This window comes from Oryzias melastigma, linkage group LG23 (assembly GCF_002922805.2).
Source record: "Oryzias melastigma strain HK-1 linkage group LG23, ASM292280v2, whole genome shotgun sequence".
Classification (NCBI taxonomy): domain Eukaryota; kingdom Metazoa; phylum Chordata; class Actinopteri; order Beloniformes; family Adrianichthyidae; genus Oryzias; species Oryzias melastigma.
The window spans coordinates 20,170,168-20,182,268 of NC_050534.1; the positions used below are offsets into that span (position 1 = coordinate 20,170,168).

The 12,101-nt window shown below is 36.7% G+C and overlaps 1 protein-coding gene across 17 annotated transcripts in view; it reads right to left on the bottom strand.

The window, feature by feature from the left end:
• celf2 (cugbp, Elav-like family member 2) overlaps window positions 1-12,101 on the bottom strand; it is a 253,216-nt gene that overhangs the window by 92,483 nt on the left and 148,632 nt on the right. For all 17 annotated transcript variants that reach the window (XM_024292722.2, XM_024292776.2, XM_024292732.2 and 14 more), the window contains one exon: window positions 11,869-12,065. In XM_024292722.2, the coding sequence (XP_024148490.1) occupies window positions 11,869-12,065 (197 nt within the window). The remainder of the gene's footprint in view (window positions 1-11,868; window positions 12,066-12,101) is intronic.

Genomic DNA, 12,101 nt, shown 5'->3' on the forward strand with positions numbered 1-12,101 from the left:
ATTTGTGGACTAAAACACTATTTATTGCTCTTACTTTCTTCTTCTTCTGGAATAAGGTGTACTGCTATAGCGCAATCGCCACCTAGTGGCCAAACTGAAACGCCCTCCAGGAGAAGCAGAACAATTGTCCGTTTGAGAATTTATGTAACACTGAATAACATTAACATATTATTTTCATTATTATTTCATTAATACATTTTACAGTATGTGAACCTTATCAGATTAATGTGAATATCTTCAAAACATATATATATATTATAAATGTATTCTAACCAAATGTGTCTAAATCTGTGACCCGTGTAAATTCAAAGCTGAATTAAATTGAGAGGATCGAAAGAATTGAAATCAAAATCAAATCGATTCTGGAAATTCTAGCTAATAGTATCATAAACTTCATTCATGAAGAGATCCTAAAAAAGTCTTAAAAAGTTTTCATATAGCAGATTTATACATTTTTAAAGTAAAATAATAATAATAATTTAGAGATCGTCTTGAAGCTCTTTCCAAACCGTCTTTGGACAAATCTGAATTCTTCTTCCAGTCCTACACTTAGCCCTCCAAACGGAGAGTTATGGAACGTTCTGTGTTTGTAGGCATGATTTGTCTTTAATAAAAATTTAAAGTGGATTTAGTTGTGTTTTGTTACACCATTTTACTTATATTTCAGATAAAAAAAACTAATTTTAAGGTATTTTGAAGCTTTAGCAACATGCTAACTGTTTTTGTCAAATTTAGACCAAATTCTAAAATATAATTTTTCCAGTTTTTTAGGCTAATTTGCAGTTTAGCTTATACTTTAGCATTATGTTAGCTGTTTTGTCTAACTTAGATATTCTTTCTAGTTTTTTTGGCTAATTTGGAGTTATGCCGAAATTTTAGCATTTTACTAGTTTTTATGGAAAAAATAGACATTTTTTCTATTTTTTTTTTAGTATAGTTCTGCTAATATTTTGTCTTCATCATTTATAGATTGTCATTGGAGGTGTTTAATGCTCTTTCCAAACAGTCTTTAGCCAAATCCAAATTCGTCCCCTTCTCCTTCTTTTAGTTAGTTTGCATTATTTTGGTCTTTAATAAAAGTTTAATGTGGATTTACTTTGTGTTTGTCTATTATACCATTTTTGATATATTTCAGATCAAAGACAAATTCTTTACAGTGACATTGAACAGGAGCTGGTTGTCAGTGAAGAACCATAAAGATCCATTAGAGTCCATTTGTTTACAGCATTTGAATAGTAAACCAATCAAGTGTTAGAGCTGTTTCCAGTCAAATGAACCAATCAGAAGAGACCAGTGATCATCACTCAAACCTTCTCATATTTGGAGAAAGAACTTTTTAAATGAAGTTTTTGACCAGAAACAGGTTTAAAGACAAGCAGGGGATGTTTCACTTTAACGGATAAATATTTTGCACCACACTTACAACTTAAATATAAATACATGTAATAAAATAACTAAAAACAGAATAAATAAAAATGCAGGTGTGCAGCACTTTGATAAACTAACTTTTGGAAGATCTGAGCTGATTAAGGAGCAGGTTCCTCAAAGCACCAGCGCCCCGTTTGGTTCTGGCTCCAGGTTCCAGCAGCTGATTGCTTCCTGCAGATCTGAAGGGGCTGAACTCCGACATGAAACAAGCGCACCACTTTGTTTGGCACCAACGAGAACATCCCATTCAGCCAGGCTTCAGCTTTTCAGCATCCATCAGTCAGATCAGAGCAGAATTATCCAGCTTCCTCACCTTCATCTTCAAATACTCGCTGCATTCGCTCCATGTCGGAGATTCTCACACACGTTTCAAAGGGAAGGACTGGAACTAGACCGCATTTTTGAAAACTAAAGTCTGGAGAAGGATTAAACTTATATATTGGACTGCTGTATTTCACCCAATAAAAAAAATATATTTGAATCGATAAATGATACTAATAAATTGTTTTCAAAACATAAAATTTGGTTTAAAAACTGAAATTTGACATTAAATCCAAATTTTACTGATTGGCGTCAATGTTTTTTTCTTCAAAATAACCTATTGAAGTGGCAAATGGATTTTATTGAATCCGCCGTACTGAACATGAAGCCGACCATGTAGAGGAAATCACTTTGCCTGATACTCCCAAAGGAATGACCCTTTGTAGAGGTTTGTTTTCAAATCTTCTTAATCTAAACAAGAAGGAAAGATTGGAAGTATCTGGAACCCTAGAATCACTGGAATACTAATACCAAGTCATCTAATACCATCTGCTGTAGGGTCAAGAGTTGTATTCCAATCCAAACCTAAGGTTTTTGGGTTGTCCAGGCTCATAGAAGCTCATGGAGGGGGAGTGGCTTCATCATGAGGGGAGCACAGGTGCGTCTTGAGGCTCATACGATCATGAAAATGGAACGTACCATTGTTGCTCCTGTGGCGATTGTATTGTGAAACATTTGTTAGGTGTCTTTACGCCACACTCTGGAGTCCTGGCTCCTTACTGACTGTGCCAAATGTATGGGGTGCACAGGTGAAATGTAATAGGATGCCAATGTCCACACAAACTACACTCTCAAATGTCTTGCTAAAGCGCACAATTGGCATGTGAACACTCTGCAGGGTTCACGTGGTAGACAAAATCTAATAAGTTCTTCTTATAAACCTTCTAATTTCCTGTGTGGTCACCTGCAAGCCTCATAGAGGTGGGAATCTTGAGGTATGACACGGTTCGATTCAGGAGGCACCGACTCGATTACGAAGTGATTATAAATTCTAGTCATTATCTGAGTTTTTTTTCTTCAAATATTAAATTAGCAGTTATTGTGAGCTCTGATTCTGTGGGGATTGAAGATCAAGCGTCAAACGTTATTGCTATCCGGCCCAAAACGATTATTTTAATAGTCGACCAATCACAGAGTCATTTTTCCGACTAGTCGACTAATCGCTTCATGCGCAAACTGGATGTAAAACACATCATTAGCTTTACACTTGAAGAGTTTAAGATATATGCTAACTAAAATTAAAGGCAAAAGTTTATTAAAGCTTTAGTGAATCATGCTTAGTAAGTAAATTAGTAAATTAGTCGCCGGTTAGTAAATTAGTCGTTGACTAGTAAAGTAGTCGCCGACTAGTAAATTAGTCGCCGGTTAGTAAATTAGTCTTTGACTAGTAAATTAGTCGCCGGTTAGTAAATTAGTCGTTGACTAGTAAAGTAGTCAAGGACAAGTAAATTAGTCGCTGGCTGGTATATTAGTCGTCAACTTGTAAATTAATTGCCAGCTGATAAATTAGTCGCCCAACTAGTAAATTAGTTGTCGACTTATAAATTAGTCACCGGTTAGTAAATTAGTCATTGACTAGTAAATTAGTAGTCGACTGTTAATTTAGTCGTAGACTAGTAAATTATTATTCAACTCATAAATTAGTCACCGGTTAGTAAATTAGTCGTTCACTGTTAATTTAGTCGACTATTAATTTAGTAGTCGACGTAGTCGTGACTGATCGACTAATCGTGGCAGCCTTATTTAAAATTCATAAAACAAATTTTTTTATGGATCGTAATCGATGCATTGAATAATCGTTTCTTCCTCCACCCTTAGTCCCTCGTACAGGTTTGCCCATGTTTGCTCACAGACGGCCCGTTTTGACCCACATGGGCATCACCAACGAGCAGTAGAAAACACAACCCTATTTATGGATGAAAAGGCTTAATTTTTTAAAAGCAGCAGACTAATAAACCTTTAATACAACCCAGACTTCTGCTAGCATCATCTCCCAATGAATATGAGGCTTTTCCTCCTTTCAGGTCAGACTGACTTTTCATCAAAGAGGCTTCTTTTTCCTTTTTTATTGTCATCATAATAACTTTTTCGATTCAGCATCATCTGAAAAATGCTGCGCATCCCTCATGGCTTGTTTTTAATTTATCAGGGTTTTATATGTTTGAATTTTTTCCAGGTCATGTCGTGCGCTGAGAGTTGGAAGCCGAATAGACCCACTTAATGAAGACATTAAAGTTATTGTGTGTCACAGCGGCTCATGTGGGCTACGCCGTATCATTAAGATAAATGACACGGCGCGTCCTCAACACAAACACACACAGACACAAAACCATCACCGAGCTCACGGTTGTGTTTTAGCAGGAGGACCGTATTCTGTTTACCCCTCTGGCTCTCCTTGTTTCATTCCGTCTTTATCTCCCCCTGCATCTCTGTCTCTCTTTCAGCACAAAATGGCAAATTGCTCCATTTCTCACCACTCACCGCCGCCCCATCCAACCCCCCCGCTCATCCAGTCATCTGGTTATTAACTCCAAACACATTAAACCAACAGCAGCGCCACGAAATTCCCCAGACCGGCCGAGTCAGCATAAAAAGGCTCACGCAGCGCTTTAAAGCACACACCTGGGTCAGAGCGGAGAGATTCACACACAAACGGGAACAAAGTTTCATGATTAACCAGCTTATGGACGATTTCAAGTATTGGCGAGATGCTCTTTAATTTTCTCCTGCCACGCCACACCAGATGACGACAATATTAATACAGAGGGATTACAGTGATCCGCATATGTCCGTTTGCAGCTTTCACGTGCAAAACTGTAGTTTAGCTGGCGCTCCGAGCGAGCATTAAGTTTTGGATTTTATCTTCAGCCCCTTTTTAATTAATCCGGTTATTTAGTGTGTTCCAACGTCTGCACACATTTGATTTGAAGGAACATTTCACAGCTCCGATCTTTGGTGGAAAATAAGCAGGTTTATCCTCCATACTCGCTTCTCTTCGGCTCAGCGGCAGCTGGGAGAACCGAGCGGGAAAATAAACATCGAGTTCTTCCAGACTTTTAATGAAAATTAAAATTGATTTTGCTGTTCATTTATGACTTTAAACCAGCTGGAAATCATCAGCTGAGCAAATAGAGAATTTAAAGGTCTCTAAATTGGCATCACAATATTTGTGTCACATTGTTGGGTCAATTTAACTGTATTTGACTCTTCTATGTTCATGTGTTCAAACTTTCACTCTTAATCTTAATTTATCGGACATTTATGAAGAAAGTAAAAGAATACGTATTTGTGTTAGCATGCTACATCTATAACACTTCAATGTCAGCTTTGACATAGAGGTATAAATGTCATCTCTAATGGAAGTCTTCTGAACAGTGGCTTCAGTTCGCACCTTGAATTCCCCAGAAATGCATGTGCAGGACGTTGGTGAAACTGTTTTCTAAGGATAAAAGGATTATATCGATCCGCCGATATTATTCTGACTATTTTTGGATACACTTTCAATTTTTTGGTTTTTTTTTTTACACGTAAATGTGTTTCTAATAAATCCCTGGGATTGGGAAGTAAAGGTGTATGGAAAAATCGATTTGGCGAAATATCGCGATATTTCATTTGGTGATACGTATTGATTTTAAATGACTGAAAAGATTATATTTAATTATTTACGAGTGTCCTTTATTGTCTTACTTTTGTTTTCTAAAGCTAAAAGGATCGGGGGGATGGGCGATAAATCATTGCCAGTATCGGGATCGGACAATATTTAAATAGTTTTAGTTCATTGGATTGGTCCCATTAAAAAAAAAAAAAAAACACACACAGATTTTAGTCTGACTGTTTTTGGGTCAACTTTTTTTTTATTTACACATATACGTGTTTCTAATAAATCCCTGGGCTTATGAAGTAGAAATCGAAAAAAATCGATTTGGTGATTTATTGCAATATTTCATTCGGCGATACGTATCGATTTTAAAAGAATTACTTATTTATGAGCGTCCTTCACTATCTTACTTTTGTTTTGCACCTAAACCTCCAACCACCAGTTGACAGTACAGCACATTGAGCCACTTTGAGCAGCTCTACACCAAACCAAATCAAGATCTCAAGAGAACCAGCTTCGCATGGACACCAAACCAAAACTCTGCGCCCATTGCTGCCAGTATGATATAAAAACGCGGATTGCGGTGTTTCGTAGGGGGTTAAGATAAAAACAAGTGAAGCAATGCAGCTCTGAAGTGGGTCGGAGTTTCAGCTTAAAAAAATGGCGAAAAATTGTTCAGGTATAGTCTTGAGATGTATTGCGATACATATCGTGAGACGTGTATCGTGATATGTATCGTATCGCTAGACTCTTGCCAATACACACCCCTACTCAAAAACTTATATTAGTGAGTAATCGTCCTGACTGTTCTCAGATTTATTTGTGATAAGGATACGTGCTCCTAAAAGATCCTGGCAGTGGAAAGCGTATGGTTACGATTATGTCTAATAGTCAGTAAATAGTCTGAATGTTTTCAGATATATTATAAAAGTTTTAAAGTGATGCTTGTTCCTTTGAGATCCTTTGCTGTATGTTAAATAGTGTCCTTGAAAACAAAGGCAAACATGAATTTAGGTTAAGGTATACATACATTTCTGACAGAAAATGCAGAATTGGGCTGACTTCCCAAGAGGAAAAAAATATAATTTTTTTGTTTTTGGCCTGAGAAAGTCAATGTCAGCATCTGTGTTCAAACAGCAGCTTCTCCTCACGTGTATTTTTAACATTTATTCCTCTGAGAACAGAAAACAAGAAGCTCCTCCATGCAAACTTCTCCCAGAAAGAAGAAACTGCCTCAGGGTCAGCGTGTGACCCAGATAGTTTCCAAATAACAATTGTAGCAATTTAAAATAAAGACTGCCAAACAAGAGGCCAAAGTTTCCTTCACACCAGTGGAATTTTAACAGCGAAAATGATAAAAATCCTCTGAAAACAACAGAAAGAGTGACTGCAAAGAGGAACTGCTTAAAACCTGACGCAACGAGGAGAGAAGATGGAGATAAAAGACAGAAGGTGGAGTCACCTCCTTCAGACAACAACCCCACCCTCAACGAAGAGCCTTTAAACCACAGAAAACAGCTGGAGAACGCCCTCCTTTCAGAAGGAATTATCATCAAAAATAAACATCTCAAGCAAATCAGATGCATTCAATTCAGTTCCAGAAATCTACGCTAGAATTTCTCTGCATGTGAATCGCAGGCAAAGAAAAAGCAGAATCTGCAGTTCTGCTGAGGATTTAATAAAAGCCAGATCCAAACAGAACTGGAGCGAAGAAGTAAATATTACTGCGGAGACGGCTGAAAAACTCACTTCAGCAGAGGAAGGAGTGTTGAAGAGAAGACCCAATTAATCCAACAAAGGTGTCACATGAACGATTTTAGGCTCCGCCTCCATTCTCACTACTTATTTAGATGTCAGCAGAGTTCAATAGATTTAACTTGAGTCTAAAATTTTGTCTAAAATACATAAAAAAAACTTTACTAATTTAAATACTTGTCACTTAAACTTGTAATTAGCAATAATTTTGAAGAAAAATCAATCGATATTTATTGTCACAAGTACAATAAAATGAAAGAATGCTTCAACACTCACAATAAAACAACTATGTAACATGGTAAAACTTACAACTAACCAAAAATACATAAAAACATATTTTTTAAAAAAAAAGGTACATCCATCATTCACTTAAAAACAGGAAATTGTAATACATAAGGATGGGCAGATATTCTTTTTTCTGGCTGAAACCGATAACCGATATTTGCCGATATTTAAATGTCTAGAATAACAAAAAGTTCCTGCAATAACATTCACATTGCCAAGAACATTTCACACATGCATCCCAAATAGAAATATAAATTTAGCTTCAATATTCAATAACCACTATTTGCAAACACAAGCAATCAGCACATGAAAATAATGGGATTTAAGGAAAGTGTATGGAGAGAAATTAGTATCATCCTGATTTATGCATGCGTAATTCTTGATTTGTGTGTCACATTGGATTTGTGTGTGTGTATCTCCTGATTTGTGTATGCATATTCTTAATTTGTGAATGAGTAATTCTTGATTTAAAAATATAATGCTATTTGAACACAGATTTGTGCGTAACTGAGGTTTTGTGTGTGCGTAAGAGGTGATTGTGCGTAATTTTTAAAGATTTGCATGTGTAATAAGTTTGTCATTTTTATTTGTGCATGTGTAAATTGTATTTTGTATTTTTTTAAATATCATAATGAGTTACAAATCCTAAATTACGCACGCGCAAATGAAGTACACGCATGCATAAATCCCAATTTATGCACAAATCAAGAATTACGCTCTCACAAATCGGAATGAGTCCATTTTCTTGCCATAAAAGTGCTGTAAAATTCTTTTTAAACACCAAAAAAAAAAAAAAAAAAGTAGAAACTGCTTAGTGTAAACAACATATTTTAAACTGTAAACATACAACTTTGTAGTTTTGCACAACACTGTTTCATTAGTTTGTAGCTGGTTTAGACGTAGACTTTGGGATGAAGATTCTTCCTTTAACGCCACAGTAGATGCTAACAACCAGATACTAACTTCAGCCACGTCCGGCGTTTCAGATGTGATTAATAAATAAAGGACACAACCGTCATAAAACTGGAATTTTCCAAATATAATAATAAATGTGAATCCATCGTGTCTGTAACTTTATTATTTTGAGCGACATTTAGAGTCAGTCGTAGCATTTTAGACAGAGCGGCTTGGTTCGTGGAAACAAGTGTCTCCATGAATCCATATTTATGGAAGAGTCCTGGTTTTGTCTTTTAACAGTGGAAAAAACCTGAGGGCTCTTTTTCTGGTTCTTTTCTCTCCAAAGAATCTTTCGAAATACATCTTTGTGTTTGGCTTCCTTAGCTTTTAGCTTTTAACTTAGCTAGCGGTACGAGCGAGCTGAACAGAATCAAGTAGATTTTTTAAATTAAACTTCCTTCAGAATCAGAAAAATAAAAAAGCAGAAAGAATCAAAGTTAGCGGATACATTTGACCAAGCCGTCCAGGTGTTGGGGACCCGGGATTTAATGGGAACAGGAAGAAAAACGACAACTTGGGGTTACCCCAAACATCAAAAAGTAACATGGAGGTGGCTTCAACCATTCATCTGTAAATGTATGGAGAGATTTTTGTGCCACCATATTGCAAACAAAATGTTCTAAATGTTGCAAACAAAATCTAAAGTGTTGAGAGTAAAACGTAATAATTTGCAAATGAAAATACATATTTGCTTTCAAAACATTTGCATTTTTTTTCTTTCAAAACATATTTTTGCGTTTGTAAACTTTTTTTTTTAATTTTTGCTTTCAAAAAATATTTTTGCAACACAAAAGTTTTTAAGATGTGTAGTGCCTCATCTCGCTTTCACCCTATCTTTGATTTTGCGTTCTAAATTTACATTTGTGCCACACCAAACAGCCTGCTGATTGGTCTGAATTTTATCCAATCAGGTGTCTCCGCCTTGATGGTTCTTGGGGGCCGAGGCGGACTTTGGCCGTTTAGTCGTAATTCTACAGTCCTCAACCATTCTGACCCGTTTCTCTTTGGACAGAACTCAGAAGGAGCGACAAAACCACACAAACACAGCAGGGATCTGGATTTATTCAAGTTAGTGTAGCACCCAGCGTGTTTAAAATGTTTTATTTTCACTGCAGCGGTAGGAAAATAATGCTGGAACTCGGACCCCTCCCTCGAGTACGTCTGACGCGGGGGAGGGGGAGCGAGCCTGTGCTGTAACCCCCGGTCAAAGTGAAAGAGAAATATCTCGATATAATACAGATAATTTCAGATTATGCCATTTTCGATGCAGATTCTAGCACCGATATATCCCCATCTCTAAAAAGGAATTTGTCAGATGAAAGTGAAATAGTGTTAAAACTGTCTGCTACAATCATTTCCCAATGACTAACTGAGGAAGCAGCTTCATGTTTGTCTTTATTTTTGTCTTTAAAAAAAAAAAAAAAATAGCAGTACTTTTCAGCAGAAAGGAGAATCGGAGGCTGCTGACGGCTGAAAGAAAAGTCGAGGAGTCAGAGCATCTATGAAGCCTCAAATCTGGGTCACCCCAAAGTAAGAAGTTAATTAGATCTGATGCCCTGAGCTGAAATGTCTTGAATTTCCACTATTTTTCTGGTGTTGTATTTCTTTATTTTTTTATTTTAAATCATAAAAAAGCGCAGAATGATCTTGGAGTATGAGCAGAAGACTCTTTGGGCAATCGATCTAATCTATCATTTATAAGATTGTCATTTTTTTTAAAGACTGTTTTTGAATATTTGATGATTAATAGAAAAATAACAATTTCAAACATGTTAAGTCTGTTAAAAACTGATTAAAATCTGAATTTTTTCACATAAAAAAATAAAACAATGAAGAAGCAGAACAGACTATAAAGACATTGTCATCAACAAAGAACAGGATCCCTTCCTTATTACTTAGGGGGTGAAGAGCAGCAGGTGTTTGGAGAACATTATTTATTCTAATAACAAATAAAAGGCTTTTTAAATATCTAACGACCTATAATTTTACTTACATTAATAAAACCTTTGATTGATAAAGATTTAAAACTTTTTTTTTAATCTCTACGTATATTTTATTTATTTAGACATAAATCAAAGCGTTATTCAAATTACTACAATTCTAAAGTCTCCAGAATACATTTACTTAGAGCGATTTCTGTAGAAATGTGTTTTCTGCAGATGTATCAAAAGTTTTGAACAGGTGACGACAGAATAAAAAATTAACGAGATCCAACAATGGATTAAAAAAAAATGCTGGAGAAAGAGTATTATGCTAAATTAGTCAATATTAAGGTACTGAAAAGTACTGTAGAAAAACATGAATTTAGATACTTCGTGGCTCATGATAGAACCAGTTAGACTAGATGTGCAACGCGCTGTCAGGCACTGTACGCGCACCCCGCAGAGCAACAATTATTAATGTGAAATTTGTTTTAATGTTCAGATATTCACAATTTAAAAAAAAAGGAAAATATTGTCTCTGGTACTCACTAGATATATGGTGATACGTATCTCATCATATGTACCCTGCAGAGCTACAATTATACTGTATATATGAAAGGTGTTTTAATCTTCAGAAAATGTTTTTCCAGGTCAGAATTTGAAAAAAAAAAAAAAGGAAAATATTGTCTCTGGTCCTATCTTTGGATATATCGTGATACGTATCGTATCACTTGTATCGCGATACGTATAGTATTGCTAGATTCTTGTCAATACACACCCCTAGTTAGGTTTATTGCGTAAACAGTTAAAGAGTTACGGTAGTTCAAGGAACTACGAGGGTATTAAAAAAACTGACTGATGAGCTTGTCACTTTGTTTAGGCTTATGCAATCTCACTGTTGTAACTGAGGCCTGTAAAGTCTGAGATGCTGTTTTGTATGTAGATCATCAGTGATGATTTTTATAAATCAGGAATTTTACTTTTTCTGTTTTTTTCCACACAAATATGTCCACACACTCTTGGATTTCAGCAATTTTCAAGGCTCAATAGGGTTCTTCTCATGCAACTCTCCTTTATATTTAGTTTATTGCTTGAACTCGTGGATTGTGTGACATTTATGGCATCATTAAAACACCATCAAGCGTTCACAAACATTATTAAGAGGATCCTGCCCCAAAACAATAACTCCTTGATGTAATTCAGGAGTGTTTAATGTCTTGGTGCACTTCATTCCTGCTGATTTATTCTTTGTTTCAAGAGACTCTTTGCAATTTCAAAAATGTGCTTTCCAGTGGGATGGAAGTACCACGTCTCCGCTCCTGTCCTCCCCTTTTTTCTCTCTCTTTACTTTCCTCCCACACTCCATGTCTCATCAGGAGTGTCATCAGCACCCACTCCGGCTGATGCCTGTTAATATGGCAACGCTATTGTCTGCCCAATCGCTGCTGCTGTCTCTTTTGTTTGCAGTCACTCTTGACGAATTCATCAAAGGCAGAAAAAAAGGGGGAAATAGCTGTGGATCAAGCAGTTTCCCCCAACTGACTGTGCCAGTCTGGCATAGCCAGTCTTGTCTAATTGTTGAAGAAAGGACGTGGGACGTACCTTTGCTCTGTGGAGGGTTCTGGCTGCGGTCTCGGAGGATGTTGATCTGGTAGACGGCTCCGTACGGCTCAAAAAGCTCCTTCAGCTCCTTCTCCGACCAGGAGCGCGGGATCTGTCCTACGAACATCTTGATGGCGTCTGGATCCGGCTGGTCCGAATGCTCCAGCGCCCCGTTCATCTTTCCGGCTGTGCCGTTACTGTTGGAGAAACAGAAGGCAAAATGCACGTCAACC